Source organism: Anoplophora glabripennis, unplaced genomic scaffold (genome assembly GCF_000390285.2).
Source record: "Anoplophora glabripennis isolate ALB-LARVAE unplaced genomic scaffold, Agla_2.0 scaffold1349, whole genome shotgun sequence".
NCBI classification, from domain to species: Eukaryota; Metazoa; Arthropoda; class Insecta; order Coleoptera; family Cerambycidae; genus Anoplophora; species Anoplophora glabripennis.
The window spans coordinates 1-21,635 of record NW_019417429.1 but is presented as its reverse complement, the minus strand read 5'-3'; the positions used below and the strand labels follow the sequence as shown (position 1 = coordinate 21,635).

The 21,635-nt window shown below is 29.5% G+C and overlaps 1 protein-coding gene across 1 annotated transcript in view; it reads right to left on the bottom strand.

Annotated features, from left to right (window-relative positions):
* The window catches only part of LOC108915505, a 37,668-nt gene extending 17,416 nt beyond the window's left edge, over window positions 1-20,252 (bottom strand). Inside the window, 6 exon segments of the mRNA XM_018721555.2 lie at window positions 6,264-6,268; window positions 7,789-9,391; window positions 10,743-11,396; window positions 16,084-16,891; window positions 17,810-18,244; window positions 20,135-20,252. Coding sequence (XP_018577071.2) covers window positions 6,264-6,268; window positions 7,789-9,391; window positions 10,743-11,396; window positions 16,084-16,891; window positions 17,810-18,234 — 3,495 coding nt within the window. The 5' untranslated portion in view covers window positions 18,235-18,244; window positions 20,135-20,252.
* Between the last annotated feature and the right edge of the window lie 1,383 nt (window positions 20,253-21,635).

The window sequence follows — 21,635 nt, the reverse complement described above, 5'->3', positions numbered from 1 at the left end:
TATATCTCATATATTCGAATAGATGAGTTTTTATGAAGATATGAATATGTTCCATTGCTTTTAATAAAATAATCTTCTGGATCTCCGGATTTTTTATCTCATCGAATGCTGTAAAGTCCAAATAGGTATATTTTACTTGCTCATTTATATATTCCAAAATGAAATAGTTTTTATCGTCTTCAGGACTATTATTATTAAACACGTGATTAATGTGTTCTATCCTGAACATTGAACTGTATGCGCTGTTCTTTGAATATTTCAGTTATATACTTCCAGTGATTAGCTGTGAATTTCCTCAAATCGAAGTTACTTTCTATTATTCTTAGGAATTCAGAACGAATGTTTCTATGATCATTTTTATGTCTAATGCAAAAGTATTTTAGCACCTAAAACACAACACGTTTATAAAAAGTTGTTTTTCTTTACATATATACCTTTTCAAAATTCTTTAGATCTTTATTTATGCCACAGGATTTTACTAAAAGGTATACCAATTTGCTTCGTTTTTCAATGGAGGAAGTCATATTAATTTTTTCTTCAATTAATTTAATAGCTTTCCTTGTATTTTATTTATATCCAAGCTTCTCTTACTTTTGTGTTAGTAATTAAACCTAAGATACTGTCAGGCATGCAACTGGGATAATTCCATATATCTTCCTTCATGACATCATTAAATGTTTTAGTAAATAAATTGTATTGATCACTTTTTGGATAGTATTTTAAAATAGAGTTACATAAGTTACATCCATCTTCCAATGTCTCAATTTTTCTTGGAAATAAATTACAAAAAAGTTTTTTAAAGTGACCCTTTTGATTCAATTCCCTCACTAATGTTTCTTGTCTTACTTTTCTGGATCATTAACAATGTTTTGTGTGTTCGTAGATATTAACTTTTTGGTAATTCTACGACCTAATTTTAAGTCTTCATTAATTTTGTATTTTCCAATTAATTCCCAAAAATAAATTGGATTTCTTTCAGCCAAATACGTCATAAAGTTGTTCTCAAAAACATTTTTATTACAGTATTGTTTTTGTTCTTCTAAATATATGTTAATTAAATTATGATCTCTTTTGTAAATTATTTTTAGTTGATGAGTTGACAATTTGACTTTATAATTTTTTAAAATAGCAGCGATCTTATCTGAGCTGCATATGGTTATTAAAGGATCGGCCATAAATAAACCATTCCTATAAAATTGTCATAATTATTGTATATTAAACATAATGCTAATTGATCTACACTAACTGTATATAAGATTATTACTGTTCTACTACTTTACTGTTTTACTCCTTTATTTATAAAACTGAAAATAATAGATTTCTAAAATCAAATATGCAGAGACAATACATTTTCGCAGATTAAAAAAATCAATCAACAAAATAATAGTGTTACTTTTTCATTGTTTGTTACCAGTTTTTAATTTTTCCAGTTCCAAAGATTAATAAAATTTTGATTTAATAGTAAATTTTTTTTCTTATTCACGGTTTTAAAATAAAAAAGGGGAGAAAACTATAAAATAACTCACCTATTCACTACGCAATCAAAAATTTCATCTATCATTTCTTCTTTATATACATGCGAAAGACTTTTTAATAATTTTATTTTGATAGAAATAGAAAGCAGAGTCGTCCACAAGTGTTATAGGAGTAACATTACTAAAAGCTTGCTGGAAAAACCATGACTGTTTCATTATTTTACTGACAAAAGCTCCATTTCCTTATTTAAAAATTTCCAATAGTTGGTTCGTTGCTCTAAAGTATATCAAAATATCAACATAAAATAAATTCTCTAGGTACGTCTTTGAACTGAGGTTTTCGCATACAAACTGTGTTTCCTCTTTACTTAAGGATGCGTTTTTCAGAATCTTGTTCAAATTTCTTTGACGTTCTCCAATTGGATCCCCTTTTATTGCATGAAATCGTATTATAAAGTCGTGCTCCATGGTAAATTCACTATAGTGAAAAAAGTCTATATTCAGTTTATTAGTTTGTGTAGCATAACTCAAATTCACAAATATATTTCTTAGTCGTTTCCATAAATTCTATTATAGACTAACTAATAAAACATCTACAAATTTTATAAGAAAAAAAAATCAAAAGCCACTTTGTAATACTAGCGACACATAAATATCATTTCTTAGTTAAAATACCATAACAGTTACAGTGTCAACAAGTATTTGAATTGGAAATAAAAATTAGTTATGCTACACCTGTGTGTCTTAGAAATGGGATATTTTAGAACAAATGGTTATACAATTTTCTTTTGAAAATGCTTTATCAATAATTCTTTATAATATTTTACAGTGCTTATGAAAAAAACATCCTGTGTATGGATGGCTGCTCCGTTTAAAAATTTTCAGCCTAATATCTCAAAAATTTAAGTTTTTTAAAAACAGTTAAACGTATAAATGTCTTCATTTCTGAGTACAGATGACTTTTCATAGCAATACAGATAGCGTCAGCCCATCATCATCATCAGCCCATGATCCAAAGAAATATTTGAATAACAGGAACATATTGAAAAATAGTTCACACGAAAATTAATTAAATTTTGATCAACTCCTGTAATTTAAACAATTTTTGAAAATTCACCACTATCGTTTAATATTAAAAAAGTTGTTTAAACGTAATGGATAGCTTCCCAAAGATTTTAAGAGAAAATAGATTTTGAATAGATTTTTACAGATGTGGTGGAGAATACTGAAACCAAAAGACACGTGGATTAGGAATTCAGCAAATAATTGAAACTTCGCGACATACAGGGTATAGGTTGTATAATGTAAAGCATAAATATTTGAACATTACAAATATGCAAATACGTCGAAGGATATTTAACATACTTTGAAAATCGATAAGTTCTTTTAATTCCCAATTGTATCCCAAAGAAAAAATATGTTTCCCATTTTATTTGCAAAATGAGTAATTTAAGATTTATTTTTTTTTAATCTAAGCTTGATACCGATTTGAATAAAAAGAAAAAAGCTGTTCACTTCATAAAAAATATTTATAGTTTTTTTTTTGTTGCAAATACAGTTTTAAATATAATGTAATCAATCATTAAGAATAAAAAAACATTGTCCAGAAATTTTATATTGTCTAGGAGGTAATAAGGGCAAATTTCTGTCACTGTATATTCCTAACTTATAATGATTACATTGTATTTAAAATGGTACCTATTTGTAATAAAAAATTCCTACAATTTCTTTTTTTTTTTGGAACAGTTTTAGAATTGTTTTCGGTATGTTTGACTGTGTTTAGTTTAATTAATTTAATTATCTCGAAAATGATTTATTTTTTGATTACAATGAAAGAGATCTTTTATCTCTGAAATACCATCGAGAATCAAGTTTATGAACTTTATAGAGTTTCCAAAATAGTCAGAGGCTTTGAAATTTTGAGGTTCTTAATAACGGTGCCTACTAGTATTTTCAGCACTGGTTGATAGAATTGTATCAATAAATTTTACTCTTTTATTTGGTTAATCCAAGCAGAGCAGTATGCTATTCTGGACTACCTATCCAAATACATTAAATAATAGGATAAAATAATAAATAAAGGGCATTTCAAAATAAAACCGAACAAAATCATTAGTCCAATTAACTAAGCCTTTAAATCGAAATTTTGCCAACTTGGCTGAGTTTTTGATATGAGTTAGTTTAAGGTATATTATAACAATAAGTGAGAGTAATTTTTTGTTCAACCCCCGGCCAAGGGTGGAAAAAGATAAAACAAAGGGCTTTTTCAAGATAACTCAAAAAGGGTAAGAGCTAGAAAAAAAAGTTTTTCATGAAAGTTGTAAAGCAGACAATTCTACATAAAAATGGTCTCTTAGCTTTTTCTTGTACTATTAAAATTAACAGAGTTAGGGAGGCTAGAAGTTAAGGGAAGATTTCAGAAATTTAATTTTGTTAAATCATTAAAATTAACGATTAAAAATTTGATTTTTTGTTATAACTTTCTTATTAAAAATTAAAAAATATATCTATTTCTCTGAAAAGAAAAGTTACATATTTTAGAGCAGATTGAAAAAAAAAATTACAAAATTCAATCATTTTTCTGTTTGTTATGATTTTTTTTAAATTTCTGAAATCTTCCCTTAACTTCTAGCCTCCCTAACTCTGTTAATTGTAATAGTACAAGAAAAAGTTAAGAGGCCATTTTTATGTAGAATTGTCTGCTTTACAACTTTCATGAAAAACTTTTTTTTCTAGCTCTTACCCTTTTTGAGTTATCTTGAAAAAGCAATTTGTTTTATCTTTTTCCACCCTTGGCCGGGGGTTGAACAAAAAGTTACTCTCTTTTTTTGTTATAATATACCTTAAACTAACTCATATCAAAAATTCAGCCAAGTTGACAAAATTTCGATTTAAAGGCTTAGTTAATTGGACTACATAGATAAATTTAAGGAGAAAATTCCGAACAAAATGTAGTTGCAGATTCACATTGCACTTTGTTAGCTGTAATTGGGAATCTTTGACTTGCCTTTATTGTTCTTGGGCTAGACTATGTGGAGGCAGATCCGCTATCAGAATACTTACCTCCGCCCTGATGTTGATTTCGGGTCTTTTTGGTTCTTAGGCTACTATAGATAGATAAAATATTTGTCTTAAAATATTTTATGTTCGAAAAAAAAGTTAAATACAGCAGTCACTAAGACGTCTCAGATAACCATCAATATTGTTTGAGGAGAAATTTATCTACTTAAGACATGTTTTGTAAAATGTAGTATGTATAATAAACTCATTTTAAATTTAAAAAATTCTAAATTTTTTTCCTCTTATTGACAGTGATTCTCGGTATCTCCACATATTTGTAAACAAATTAAGTGAATTTTTGCCTTTAATCAGGGAAATTATTAACCCAAGTTTCATCTATTTATAATAAACATCTTCAGAGATATTTAATAAATATATTTTTTAAAATTCAACAACCTGTATCCCGAAAATCACTGATTTTAGATCCTTAGTTCTTGTTATTTGTTAGTTCATAGACAAATACTTTTTTTATTCTCTTTGCACAGCACACCTCTATTGTGATTTTGTTTTTGTTTTATTAACTATGCACCACGGTCCGTATCTTTTTTACGGATCGTGATTAACCACAACCTATTCAACTTTAACTATACAGGGTGTTTGGTAAGTCGATGCATTCTTTGCAGGAGGTTATAGTACAAGTGATTTGTGATGTATTTCCTTAATATACCATATTCCGAAAACGCTTAGTTTCCGATCTACAGGGTGTTAAAGTTTTAATAAAAAAATGCAAATTTATAAATATTGCGGAAACCGCTCTGAATATTTTAAAGAAATTTTACAGGCCTTGACAGTTAACAACAATACATGTTTTACGATAAAAATATTGTTTTCATTTTCACCAGTGGCGTGCGCACAGGCACGTCTCTGGATATTTATAAAGAAAAAAATGATACGCCACTGATTTTTCTTAATATAAAAATTATTTTTGAATTTCTTGTTCAATTTGAAAGAGAAAAGATATCTTGACTGTTTTTCTTATGAAGCACCGTTTTCGTGAAAAAACAATAAAATTGATTTATTGCTTGGCGTAATCCGGTTTCAATAATTTGAAAAATAGCAAAAATTATTTATGCACTTAGTTTTTTTTGTATCAATTTTATTACAACACGTTATTACTACCCGCAGTTCACGTCAGTCAAAAAGCTTATTCATTTAATTAGAGATTAGATTATATTATCTGTAATTTAAAACTAATCTTTAGGATTAAACAGTCGAGATACCTTTTCTCTTCTATTAAATAAGGAATTCAAAAATAATTTTCATTTTAAGAAAAATCAGTGGCGATCATTTTTTTTCTTTAAAAATAACCAAAGACGTGCCTGTGCGCACGCCACTGGTGAAAATTAAATCAATATTTTTATCGTAAAACATGTATTGTTGTTAACTGTCAGAGCTTGTAAAATTTCATTAAAATAGTCTGAGCGGTTTCCGCAATATTTATAAATTTGCATTTTTTAAATTAAAACTGTAGATCGGAAACTAAGCGTTTTCGGAATATGGTATATTAAGGAAATATATCACAAACCACTTGTACTCCTGCAAGGAATGCACCGACTTACCAAACACCCTGTATTTACCTATTCTGTACTTATATGTATGTAATATAGATTATCTAATGTTGTGCAATATAATTTTTAGATATTTATCATATCCATTTTTAACAAAAATACATTCTATTTAATAAATAATTATTAGCTTACAGATTAATATTTATAAAAAATGACCTACCCTATCTAAAAACAAATCAACAAATCTACTCTATCAGACTATCAGAGACAACTCTATACTCTATCAATTCCATACAAACAAACTACAAACATAACATAACCCAATGATATTTATAATACATGTATTATAAATATCCTTGAACATAACCTATCACGTCGTTAAGTTAAGGAATGGCCGGTGGCCGCTGACACTGACACATCTATTCAGGTAAACTCATAAAGTAAGTTACTCTTATGGGTAAACTAACATACACATAAACTCACAATTCTATTATATATTTTGTGCTCACAATGGAATGGATAAAAAAAGTAGTGTGATATCAGTCGGCAGCTACTGCTACTACCTTTGTAGAAAGTATGTACAGGAATGGAATGGATAAAGTAGATACTTTGACTGATAAAACATATACAGGGTCGGAAAGTCCCCATGGTTCATCCACTTCTTATTTGTGGAAGGGCGAAATGGGCGGTGACTATTGGACGCCTTCATTATAGCCATCTTTCTCTATCTCACGGATTTCTTTGACTTACTTTATCGCTCTCACGTAACGGCCGATGAACCATGGATACTTTCCGACCCTGTAGGTAATGCCTAATACTGACTGGTAGTAAATTAGTTGAGACACATATGAGTAACTAAAGTCATATGTTGAGACAATCGTATTAGATACAGGGCTGTCTCTTGTTCCCGAACGAAAAAAATAATAATTAATTGTAGCTTAATATTTTATAATAACTATGAATTAATATTTGTTTCAGATGTATTAAAAGTCCCGTCGAAATAAAAAAAAAACAACTTTCCTGTGAATTATCAGGTTAGATATTAGTTGATAACAGTGGCTATAGTAATGTACGTATTCTTGATTAACTGATTACTTTATATTTAAATATTTAGGCACAAACAGTTTCATAAAAACAACCCTCGACTGATCTCTTTACAGAAAAGTGTATTTAATTGACTTTTATTTTTTTATGTGGCGAAATGTCCAAATAACCAAGAAAAAACTAAAACTGATCCACAAAAATTTATCCTCAAATGTTTAAGTCATTTAGGCATAAAATGGTTTAAAATAAGTTTTGGAATTAACTTACTTAAAAAATATATGTCTTATAAACTTGTTATTAAAATGTACCGTATTAAATCCATGTTTCTGAATCTGTGAATTATTCTCTGCAGGTAATGCGAGTTCTGATTTACGTATTGACCCCAGAAAAATTATAAAGTTATTTGCCATTTTCAGTAAAAGTGAGTGAGGAAAGTCATTAGCTGGTAAAGTAATATTTACAGTAAACTAAGACCCTCTTTAATTTCATGGCATATTTACAAAAAATTAATTCATGTGTGCAATTTAATCTGGAATCATATAGGTATATACTGGAGGGGTCCAATTGAACAATGTTAAATAAGGTATAATAAAATTAAACTCTCAGTTAAAGAAATAAATATACATATTTATTTTTTTTGCAATACAAATTTTATTGTAAATATATACGTGCATATATGTTTATAAATGCAAATCAATTACATTCATTATTTGAATATAAGTTGTAACACAACTGTACTTTGGAATCAGTTATTTGTTTTAACATTAAATCAATTCCGTGATACACAGGTCTTATTCTCTTCTTATAAAATAGGTCGCCTTTAATAGAAATCAATTCCATAACTAAAATGCAATTTATATTATTTAATGAAGTGTATTTCAACATTGTAGTTAATAACTCAATTACTTCTGTGTCTTTCTTTCCAGAAATACAGAATTCATAGATTATTGGAACCAATTTTGAAAAAACAAACTCTCCATACTTAGCACTGACTTCTTCTGCAAACAGGACAATATGTTTTGAATAAAGTTCGACATTATCTCTCACATCTTTTTTAAATCTCAATAAATTTAGTAAAACATACTCTTTAAATGTTTCATTAGGGATAAATATTTTTTCCCATTCCCTAGCAAATTTAGTAACAAATTCTAAATCTCGGTCATCTTCAAAAACTGTTGTGAAAAATGCTTTGAAAAATTTATGAACAACGCTTCGTTCATTATCTTTTGAATCCCAGGACTGCGATTTATAATCAGATACTAATTGGAAAACATTATTTAAATTATTATTTTGGTTTTTATGGTACATTAAAAATTGAATTGTAAATTTAAAAATATTACAAATTTCTTCTTTCTTCGCACATGTGTCAAAATAATTATTTATTATGGCCTTACAGAAATCCTCTGGCAAATTTGAGAGACATTTTTTGTCGATGTTACCTAATACTGTTGACATTAATTTGTTAATACCAACTGCATTTGAACTTGTTTTTAATTTTTCAAATAAATTCCAGAGGTGTGTTATGTAATAAGACTTATATTGTTTGGGAATCTGTGCAGATGAAAGTATCTCCAGTGATTCCATATCATACTCTTTCAAGAACTTCAAATATGAAAGGACTTTTTCAAAATATTCCTGAGTCTGGACCTTTGTAAAATACCGCAAAGAACTTAGGCATACACACTTTTGTAAAGATTCATTTTTATCCTCTTGGAAGCTATTAAATATTTGCCAAACTTTTTCTTGATGGAGCACATAACATGCTAAGTAGAGTCCATGTTTTTTGACAGACATTGCCTTGTTATTAGTTAATTTATCAAGGTATATATCTAACTTATTTTCAGGAGTCTTATGAAATGCAGTATATAAAGGAATTAAAGATTCCCGTAAGTAGTCTCCTTTACAGAATTTGTCTATTAGCACTGGCAGATATCTCAGTGGATTCCATACGTTTTTGAAATTTCTCACAAAAGCTTTTTGAAGTTGATACACTTTCCTCGCCTCAGGATCATTTAAGTCTACTTTAGAAGAGGTGGGTATAAGATTAAGGTCTTCCATAATTTTTATGTAACCCTCAGATTGCTGTAATACTGATAAAGGTTCAACAATTTGATATTTCCGAAAATCATCACCATGTTCCAATAGATGCATACAGTGCTTTATAACCATTTCATCCAAAGACAAATGATTATATCGTTTAATTCTAGTCCAAATAAAATACGATTTTGGTGGCAATGATTCCGTTATCGAATCAAAATTGTTCACAACTACCATAGGGTCATATTTTAGACACCAGCGTAATGTCTACAAAAAAAATATATAATTTATTCGTTAATTCAGCAAAAGACTCTTCAGAAGTAAAAATACAAATATATTATTAATGTTAACGAATCTACATTAACACCTTCATGCTTTTGCCCGAATGTGACTCAGAATTCTATTTTGCACATGCCTAAGTCACACTGGGGCATGAAGTACTTATGTGGTTTTTGCTTTACATCCCCGAATTAGACTGGATTCTTATAAAAGCATGTTTATACACACACATTAAAAGTTTTGAAGGCTGTACTATGTATTCGTAAATGTCTTTCACGATTAAAATACTTCTCAATTCTCAAGTTTTTGTCGACTCTTACTGGAATTTTTCTATAAATCATGTTTGATATGATAAGGAATTACCGGATTTTAAATATGTTAACTTGGATGAAAGTGGATCTGATGAAACAGACAAAAATTATGAAACTGATTCTGGTTCGGATACAAGTAACAAGGAAACAAATTTGCAAGACGCACGAATGTGGTGTCCACTATACTCCGCGGTCGAAATTATAGAGAGTGACTAAGACATAATATAAAAACACTATTACCATAATGCGTATAAAATATAAAATGATTTTTATACGGTATTATTTATCTTTGTGCCGCTCGCTACGCACATCGATAGAATCTATAATTGTCTAGAGACCGAGTTACACTGAACGTCGATCTATATTCTATCTCTGTCTTTTGCACTTGGGAGGGAATAGGGAAATGCTTTTTTAGTGGGTGTAAACGGACTTGATTTAACCCGTCCTGAGAAACGTCATAGCATAAGCGTAGACGAGGGGTCTAATTCTATGGCTATAATAAATTTAATAAATTAAAAAAACACAATTGGGACGTTTTAAAATGCTGTAATAATTAAAATGGATCAAAGTGCCTGTTGTAGCAAACCGTAAAAAATATTAGATGTTATGTTTTATTATCTTTTTTCATTATTTTCTATATCTTGTTGCCTTTTACGCAGACACGCCAATGGATTTTCGTTCCCCGCACGCTTCATCCCCCTTACTAGTTCAAAAGCTAGCGATGAATCACTCTCTATAATTTCGACCGCGGAGTATAAACGTAAACGACATACCCAATTCAGCACTTTTGTGGGAAATTTTTTCACTTTTTGACCTACGTCACTGGAAATCAAAATTTAAAAAGTGACTAAAAAAAATTAGTTGAAAATAAATTGTTAGAACGAGAACATTTCATTTTTGCAATAAAATAATTTGATTTTTTTTACGTAAATTAATATGCAGATTAAGGGATTAAGACTACATTAAATTGTGATTTTTTACCTAATGAAATACTATACTACATATGTATAAATTATACAGGTACTTACCCTATCAAAAGAAAATTGCCTTAAAGACTTATCCTTCAAATAAAAATTTAGAAGTTCATTTTCAAAGTCACTGCGATTTAATTTGCATATAATTCGAGGAAAATACATTTGGAAATAGTGTACGTATTTACCTCCTTTTAAAATAGTCTTTATATGCTCAACCAACGTTTTATTTTCTTCTATGTTGATTGAATTTTTTGTGTATGTTATATTGAACCAAAATATTTTTCCAACAAGTTGACACTTTATATAATACATGTCATCTTCTCTATGATAAGTTTTTATCAAGGAATCAATATGTTCTGCAGCTTTTAACAAGATGATCTTCTGGATTTCCATATTTTTTATGGTATCGAACGCATGAAAGGTGAAGTAAGATTGTACTTGCTCTTTTATGTATTCCAAGATGAAATATGTTTTATCTTCTTCTGAACCATTATTATTAAATAAATAATTAATGTGTTCAATCCTAAGTTTCAAATCGTATGGGCTGTATTCCTTGTTCATACTCTGAGCCATGAATATTTCAGTTAAGTATTTCCAGTGATTAGATGTAAATTTCTTTAAATCAAAGTTAATTTCTAGTGCTATTAGGAATTTATCTCTAACATTTCCATCATCATTCTTGTGTCTCTTGCAGAAGTATTGTAACACCTAAAGCACAAAGTGATTATATAGGTATACAGAGTGGTCCAGATTTAAATAGACAAACTTCGGGAAAGTACTAAACAACAAAAATTAACATCACGTTGATCTATGAACATAGGCGCAAAAAGCCACCGGGGAGAAACAAGGATATCGTTTCCGTATTTAAAGTAAAACTTCTACGCCACTGACTTAATTGGTAATATGATATTAAAAAAAAATTGTTTTATTTTCGTTAAATTCAACGCCCTGTATCTCATAAACGGTGGCTTTCTGCGCCTATGTTCATAGAGGAAAGTGACGTTAATTTTTGTTGTTTAGTGCTTTCCCCAAGTTTGTCTATTAAAATCTGGACCACCCTTTATACATATACACACTGTGGCCTGTGGCGCATTAGGAACTAGGACACCTGTCTAAAAAAATGTTGGTGCTTGAATTAAATGATTCATTATTCAAACAAAAACTTTTATCAATAATGCCTTTTTTTATCTTTTAAAATAAGGTATGTTTACTCTTACGCAAAATAACATTTTTGTGTTTTTGACCCACCGTGTACAACAAAATAATTGAAGTTCGTCATGGTGATTCATATTTTCTAAACAAGCAAAAACTTTTATCAAGAATGCCTTTTCTTCGTATCTTTCACTTTTTGGTCCATTTATCTTCTTGTAAACTCAATCCGCGAACATATTGTATATGGAATTGGTTGTCTTTGTGTATGCATTATGTTTTTATAAATAAGAATAAATTCGCATATATTGTGGATACGCATACACACAATACAAGGCAAGTGAACCATTTTCGTGTGCCATTTCACAAACGACTGGTGGCTTATAACTCACCTAACTGTTTAGGCCTAATATTATAATATAATCATTTCAATGCAGAAATTAAAAAATGTGTTACGTTAAGATCTTTTAAAATAGCTTTAAAACGATTTTTGATTGAAAAATGCATATATACATTGGACGAGTACTTTGCTACCTGATTTCTGTTTATTCTGTTTATTTTATTTTTATTTTGTTTGTGTTTGTATTAGTTTGTAAGAATTGACTGTGACTGTTCCTATACAATTAATTGTANCCTTTATTAATTAATAAAATTAATTTTTGTTTTTAAATAATAAAATCATTTGACATACCCGATGTTACAACAATTGTTCAAAATTTTATCCACCAATGTGTAAACACATTTGGGTCCGTTGCACTCAGTTTCTTCGAACTAACACAAATGTTGTCTTGTTTCACCATAATAACAAAGCTTCACCATAAATTAAAATGATATCCATCAACTCCGAGTACACCATTTTTGACACTAACTACCCAGTTTTGACACTAACTACTAAACACCTATTTAAACACCACAGATAACAGGTAAATATCGCAACGACGATTGCAAAATCCGAATTCAGTATTCGGAGTCGCTGAGGTCACGTGGCGAATGATGCTAGAGACTACAATTGTCCAGCTATGTAGTGGTTGAATGTACTATAACTTCAATATTTTTTTCTCGGAAACTATAAGGATTTTTCAATTTTTTTTTACGATATTGAGTCCATTTCTCATGCTGCATCTATTCCCAAATTTTTTTTGGATAAGTTGTGAATCACCCTGTATAGGTATGACTTCACAAAATTTATAAAACAGATTAAAAGGTCACAAATACACAAAAAAATATTCTACAGCTCTCAATAAACATACGAAAGAAAAAAACCATTCCTTAAAACTAACTAAAATCAAACTAAAATTTTAGGCAAAGAACCAAATTACAACAAGAGAAAAAATAAAAAAACAGTGTTAATGACAAAACTGATACCTATAAAAAATTTAAGTCAGATATCACAATTTAATTAAATAAATGCAATTATTTCTAAAATTATTAATAAAATTGTTCTTGATTGACACATCCAATTGTTAAAATTATGATTTCTTCATTTGTTTCTTTCTGATTTACAATAAATCTGCTAGATGTCTCTGGTATTTTATTTCATTTTATTTTAATTCTTCAAAAATTGCCACCATCCGTACAATCTGATTGAATCGTCGTTTTTGTTCTCATTCGATATCAGTACGTCCACACGTTATTATCGTGATTTTCTAAATTAATATTATTCACAATAAATTTTTAAGTTATGATGCATATCAACATCAAAATTAAATGTAAAATTTCTATATCTATATGGAATTGGTTGTTCTTGGGTATGTATTAACAGAAATTATTGTAAAAAATAGTAATGTATTGCATGCTAAATTGTAAATTATTAAGTAGTTTTATATTTTAAGGTTTTTAGTAACTGACTGCAAAATAATATGTTTTAATTAAAAATTCTTTTGAAAAAATTCCCGATCGGGAAAGATTAAAACACATTTTTTGCTGTTGTTTTCTTTAATCATTTTCTTAATTAGCCTGCAAACTAGAACCTTCAGAACGTTCTTCAGTATCACTTTAAAACTCGTGTGGCCCAAAATCAATGTTTATCAAAGTATATTTTTGTTATAGAGCTTTATAAGTTTTATTTATTGAATTTGTATTTATGTAAAAAAATTTAGAAGCCATTGGAAATGCCTGAAAATTATTGTTATTGTTAATATTTATTTAAATTTCCATTGAGAAAGAAAGGTCCAATAATCAAATTAATTTAAAATGAAGTAAATTTTACGACTAACGGGGTAGTTTTATCTCAAATTTTATATTACTGGTCGGAAGAAAATCTGGAAAGTGTTATCAATTGCAAAAGTCAATACACACAGTCTTTATGGAAGATGCATTTTTAGAAGTTCTACATAATTTAAATTTTGTAGAGAACCGTATGAATCTTCATTTCTAGTTAAACGGTAATTCTGTACTGATTTTGAAATGGTTAAATACCCATTTCCCATTTTCAAAATCTGTGGATAGAGCGTAATAGTCCCTTTGGAGAATGGCCACCTACGGCCCAACACCTGACTCCCTCGAAGAAGGGAACATATGATGAAATCAGTCCAGCTAACTTAGGAAAGTACAAAAATATTTTGAAGCAGCATGAAAAACGTACCAATTCTTTTTGTTTACCTTTTTTTTAACATATAATTTGCTAAAATAAATGTTATTAGCTATTTTTACGTTAATATTTTAGTTTGTTGGGTAAGTATTGTGCAAAACCATACTTATCGTATCAACTTCGACGTCACCTGTTACATGGGTGTTATACAATAATGAAAAGGTAATATTGACAGTTGATAGAAGGCAGCGCAAAAACAAAGGCTTAGGTGGGGAATTCTGGAAGGAAGCCAAGATAGTTGAAGTGAGAACAGTGTGGGGATGGGAGTAAGACGATCAGCAGGCAGTGTGGCAAAATAGTGAAAAATAAAAGTGTTTAACCCGTATTAGTTAGTAGGTAATTATTCTTTAAGTACTTTGTATGTTTACTCTTACTTATTGTTCTATGTAATCTTATGATTGTGATGATTATAGATGTTTAATGATAATAATTCTTCTCTGTACGTTTAGCTTCCATTGCTTTATGCTCAAGGGCATATATTTTTCTAAGGTAAAATTGTTACAATTATTATTAACGATTGCTCATTATATTGTCGTGACTGCCCGAATATTGCAATAATAAACAACTCCTTTGTTTCACATTTAACTTGTTTTGTCATGATTACGTTGTTCGAAAAACAAGTAATAAAGCATTTCTTTCTTGTGCTCACTTTATGTCATACGCATATAAGAGCTTTGTTGAATTTATTAACATTTTCGCCCATGAGGAATGAATCTGTAAAAAGAATAATTAAATACAAAAAAGAATTGCTAAAACAGATCTACCGAAATCTCAACTCATAGCTGGATTGCCTCCCGTATGGGACTACGGTACCTTGTGTCATTGTTATTTATCTGTTATATATTTGTATGAATTCTTATTGTGAATTTGATTGTATTTACTTCCATGTATTGTATTATGTCTCGAGAGAAATGAAGCATATTATTATTGTTATTATTATTAACTTCCGGCCTTGCCGGCTAACTAACACCAAACCTCTTCAGTTTTACTTGGAAGTGTGTATGTCTAATTCGAGTGAGGTGATATTTAGTGAGACATTAAATAAGTCGGGTGCTTTTTATCATTAGCAAAGGATCTTAATGTATGCCTTTTGTTAGCGGTTGTTTTGTATNGGACCGCCAAAAATTTTTTGAAAGTATAAATTACTCAAATAAATTATTAAAAAAATGTTTTTTACGTTTAAGTGCCAATCTTATCATTTTTTCTAGTATTTTACAATCGTGTGAGTGTGCGAGTTCTTAATGGTTAGTAAGCAAATTAAATTTGAGTCCAAATTAAAATAAAAATATAAGAAATATGAATTTTTTTCTGGACCTCGTTAAAAATTTTCGAAAGTATCCGGACCCCATCTAAAATTACTTGCCGACCCCTGGTGTAGAGGAACAATATTGTAGAATAATTATGCCTGCACAAATTCAATAAATAAAACTGTTAAGGCCTCATTAAAAAATTTTTAAAGTAATTTCTGAAAATATCGATTGCAAAAAAAAATTATCGTCTGCAGAATCATCATAATAGATTCAATGAGTACCTCTAGAAGGCCAATATACATATATAAAAAAATCATCAAAATCATATGTGCCAAGTATTTTTAGAAAGGTATCTAGTTCCTTAATCAGCCTCACTGTATTTTTTTTTGTGAATTATCTTATTTACCTCTTCCAAATTCTTTAGATCTTTATTTATTCCACAAGATTTTACCAAAAGGGATACCAGTTTGCTTCTTTTTTTAATAGCAGATGTTTTATCGATTTTTTCTTTGATCAGATTAATAGCTTTACTTATTTCATAAAATTTCAAGTATTCTTCTTTACCACTTTCCTTATATCTTATTTTTGCCCAGGTATCTCTTATTTCTGTATTAGGAATTAAAGCCAAGATATTGTCCCGCATGCAGCTAGTATAATTCCAAATGTCTTCCTTCATGACATTATTAAATGTTTTAGTAAATAAATTGTATTGGTCACTTTTTGGATAATACCTTAAAAGGGTGTTGCACAAGGCATCACCATTTTCTAATGCTTCAATTTTTCTAGGAAATAAATTGTAGTAAAGTTGCTTAAAGTGACCTTGTTTATTTAATTTTCTGACTAAGGTTTCATGCTTTAGATATTTAATGTACTTCTCTGGATCATTTACAATTTCTTGCGTTTTTATAGATATTAACTTTTTGGTAATCCTACGACCTAATTTTAAGTTTTCATCAATCTGGTACTCTCCAATTAATTCTAAAAAGTATACCGAGTTCTTCTCTGCTAAATATGTCATAAAGTTGTTATCAAAAATATTTTTTTTATTGTATTGTTTTTGTTCTTCTAAATACGTATTAACTAAATTAGGATTTTTACCATAAATTATTTTCAGTTGATGAGTTGACAGTTTGATTTTATAATTTTTTAAAGCAGCAGCAATTTTCTCTGAGCTGCACATAGTTATTAATGGATCTGCCATAAATAACCCATACCTATAAAATTGTAATTATTATATTCAATGCTCAATAAGTTACAATAAAATATCTACGATTATTATACAGGGTGTCCCGTAAGTCATGGATCAAACTACTCTGGGTGATAGAGGACGCCATTTGTGTCAAGAAAAACCTCACATGTTGTTATGCAATTGTTGACCGTTTAACAGATACGGGGTGTTGAAGTTTTCATGAAAAAATCAATTTATGTTTGTACCTCCGAAACTAGAAAAGATATTTGAACAAAATTTGTTATACAACATGATGCCATAAGGAACCAAGACTCCTGCTAATATCAAGCTTTGCCGGTCGCCCAGTGGCAGAGATAGGGGTCAGCGAAAATAAATATTTTATAAAAAATAATGTAACACTCGGTGTACGATTTAAAACAATACAAATTTTAGACACACAGTTTAATTGGCAACAAAAAATTACTAGGAGTTTTGGCTTCTTATGACATCATGATGTATAACAAATTTTGTTCAAATATCTTTTCTAGTTTCGGAGGTACAAACATAAATTGATTTTTTCATGAAAATTTCAACACTCCGTATCTTTTAAACGGTTAACAATTGCATAACAACATGTGAGGTTTTTCTTGTTGCAAATGGTGTCCTCTATCACCCAGAGCAATTTGATCCATGACTTACGGGACACCCTGTATGTAGTATTTCCCTATTTTTCAGTTTTCAAATCGTGAAAACAACTGAACACTTACATCAGGGTACAGGTTTGGAACTACTTTAATTTTTGCAGATAAAATAAATCTGCAGTAACTACAAAATAACATTTTTATATTGAAAATTGATTACTATTTCCAGTTTTTACAATTATGAAATTTTGCAAAATTGATGATAATGTTTTTGTCAGATTCACTAATTGAGAAACAGTTGAAATGTAAAATGATATACCAACCTTTTTACAACGTAATCAAAAATTTCATCTATCTCTTCTTCTGTATATACAAGCGAGAGATTTCTTAAGAGCTTTATTTTAATAGAAAAAGAGAGCGAAGGTAAAAAATTGTCAACAAGTGACTTAGGAGTAACATTATTAAAAGCTTCCTGGAAAAACCATTTCTGTTTTATTATTTTACTGACAAAAGCTCCATTTCCTTCTTTAAAAATCTCTAATAATCGATCTGTTTCTCTAAAGGCAATTAAAACATCAATATAAAATAAATTTTCCAGGAATGTCTTTGGACTGAGATTGTCTAATACAACCTGTGTTTCCTCTTTAGTTAGGGATATATTTTTCAGAAACTTGTTCAGATTTCTTTGTCGTTCTCCAACTGATTCTCCTTTTATATCATGAAACCTTGTTATAAAATCCTGCGCCATGGCAAATTCACTGAAAAAGAAAAAAAATAAATAATATATTATTACTTCTAGTAAATTCGAGAACAAATATTTTGTGAAAATAATTCGGTAAAGAAAATCCCTTAAAAAAGACATTCAAAATATCTTCTTCATTCTCCAATACACAGGGTGTTTCCTAAGTATCCTAAATATTAAAGGATCAATTTCCACTGATATTTAAAAAAACTATTCATTTTTACTACAAATGTTGAATACATTTGTCGCAACAATATTTTTTCAAAAATTTTATTATACATAAAAATTAGAATAAAAAATTAAACAATTTTAATGTGCTTTATTTATTTTTGCTGCAATCAAAATTTAGTTTTGAAGAAAAATATCCCCCCCCCCCAAAGTATGTAGTTATATGACTAAAATTTGAGAAAAACATCAACCCTTTCGATCCTTAGATGCCTATGCTGAAAAAAATTACTCGAGCATTTCTCAAACAATTTAAAGAGATCGAGGTGAGAGGGGAAATGACACATGCGCACATCATAAATGTGACGTAAATAATTGTTTTAATATTCAGTATTTCTCAAATATTACTTAAGCTTGTACATTTAATTATTCGTGAGATTTCTCCCTCGAATTTAATCACTTTTTAGTTACCTATTTACATACAAGTCTTCATAAATGATTATAAGCCACGTGATCAGTAATTTTGTTTGGAACAGTAGTTTTATTTCCTTCACGTTGGTAATTAAATTTCATTTTCACAAACATAACAATCTGTTCCACCGGCTGGTGATTGGTGTAATTTTTGAACGAGATTTTATTCAACCAATCGGTGATCGGATTATCTCGAGCGTAAACGTAACGGTCATTGTTCCTTTTAAACGAATCATTAGTGACGCTAAGATTTATTATGTACGTCGAGAAATATTTGAATTTACTTTTAATTGTCAAAGCCTACTGATTAATTCCTTGTCAAATTTGCACAAACATTATCTGCTTTTGTTTATTTAACCATATTTATCTAACCACACCAACCTCTGTACGTCCTAAAAGGGATTAAGTTGGTAACTTTATTGCAAAATTACCTAATATTACTCGGGATACTGGATTCCTTAAATAATTTCTTTTTAAAATATTAAAATTTACATTAGCAGTACTAAACTTATTAAATTTTAATAGATGTTCATCTATAATTAAAAACATAAAATATTAAGTGGTTATTAATTTATTATTACTACGCCTCTGTTATCAAGAAGGTAATAATGAACGCCAACATGTAATAATTCAAATTAGCCTGGAAATTACTGCCACTTTTAGGAAATATTAAATAATAATAATAATAATAAAATGGTCTAAAATTTGAGATACCTAATAATAATTTCTCCATTTATTCTTGTCAAAATTTATTTACTTTTGTGACTCTAAATTATCATTAAATTACACATCCATTATTAATACGTAATAATTAAATTAATTTGAATTTTGTAATTTAAAAATTACATTTTTTATTGATTTAATTAAGGTAGGTATTTAATTTTTAATGGGTTGTATGAATGATTTATAGAAAATGCTCCTAAAGAAAATTAGATCATAAATACCTGTATTTCTTATTAGAAATATATTTCCGTTTTAAATGGGCTACACTGTAACTTTAAAATTATTTTTTCATCTAACTAGCCGTACTGTATTTATTAAGTATGTATACAACTACTACATTTTCTCAATTACATTGTAGGTAAACATTTTAATTTTTATATATAAAACGAAATATACAATATCTACTCGTATTCTACTTTTATCGATTATCTCATATTGTGCAACAATAATATTGAATATCTACATCTGTTGTACAAGAGGATTCCTTGTACTTATTATTGTATTTATATCCTGCTTTATATTGATGAAATGTTTAGAAATGACCTACCCTAATTAAAAATAATAAATTCCACTCTAAACACAGCTATCACTAGTCACCGGTTCTGTTGTAGATTAGAGAAGTATAAGTTCAGTATCGTGCCGTGCGCCAATTTACACTGACATTGATTCAGTTACTGTTACTGGTATGAGTAGAGGTACTATATCTGTTTTATAGGTACGCACTATCAGGTAGAAAGAATATATGATAAAAAAAATAGGTATATTTGCGCCTCCATATGTAGGTATTTATAAATATTAGCAGTAATAGCGGTCCAGTGGCGGAGTAAGAGCTTCGGAGGCCACAAATCCCCAAGCGGCAAGCGCAAAGATCATGTAGGCCCTCTGTTGCTTGGATTTGAAAGGTAGAAACGCACGTGCTTGTAACGTAACGCTTATGCGTTAATTCGCCACTGACTTTATTAGATGAGACATTAGTAAACAATTAATATTTAACTACAAATATATATACTGATTACTACTTGTATTTACGTATTTTTTAAATAAATTCTAATCATACCGATAATGTTTACAAATTATTTCACGTATGACGTGATAAATGTACAACACTGTTTCCAGATACTTTTTAGAAAGAATCGGACCTGAGCCAATGGAACTAGCATTAGCACCAGATTCCTTAAGAAATTTTAATAATCTACATGAAATGCATGTGAATATATAGAAGATATACTCTTATTACACTACAAAAATGTATATAATATGCATACACATATACATATATATGCATCCATACTAATGCATTTTAGCCATGCTGGTTCCATTTGGAATAACAAACAGATAAACAAGCACATTTATGCGTTTTAGTGGTTTTAAGGCTTTTACGGTCCGTGCTGATATTTAAAGTACATGATTTTTCGGGTTGTTATGCCGTGGTCTATGTATGTACCCGGTCGCCAGAATTACCTTACATTTCCCAAACTTCAGCTAAGAATCTTTGATCTGCCTTTGTTGTTCTCGGGCTAGGGGAAGACACGCTATTAGAACTCCTATAGGCACGCATTGATGTTCATTTCGCTTTTCGTTGGTGTCTGCGAATCCTTCACCACTAGAGATGCCGTCAGTGAAACGTTTGGAAGCCTGGATGTGGTCAGTTATAGAGGCTACTACGGAATAATTTCAAAAATCACCGTTGTCTGGTTCCTTCTGTAGTGGCTTTAGAACCAATAAGGAGAACTGATTGTGAAATGAATCAGGGCGGGCCTAGGGTCAAAGATTCTTAGGTAAAACTGAGGAAGGTAATTCTGCAACGTCCTACGACCAGGCATATAGGTTATGGCATAATAATCCGAAAAACCATCATATTTTAAATAATTAAATACATATAATATTTTTTTTTCTAATACCTTACGAAGCAGTGTAAAAGTAATATTAACTAGAGCTAACAGCTATACTGGATATTCTATGGCTAGAAATTGGCCTCAATGATTTGGGATCGAGGGGGATTATCCCTCTTTATCCTGCCTCATCTCGTGTAGGCCTGGACAGCCTTC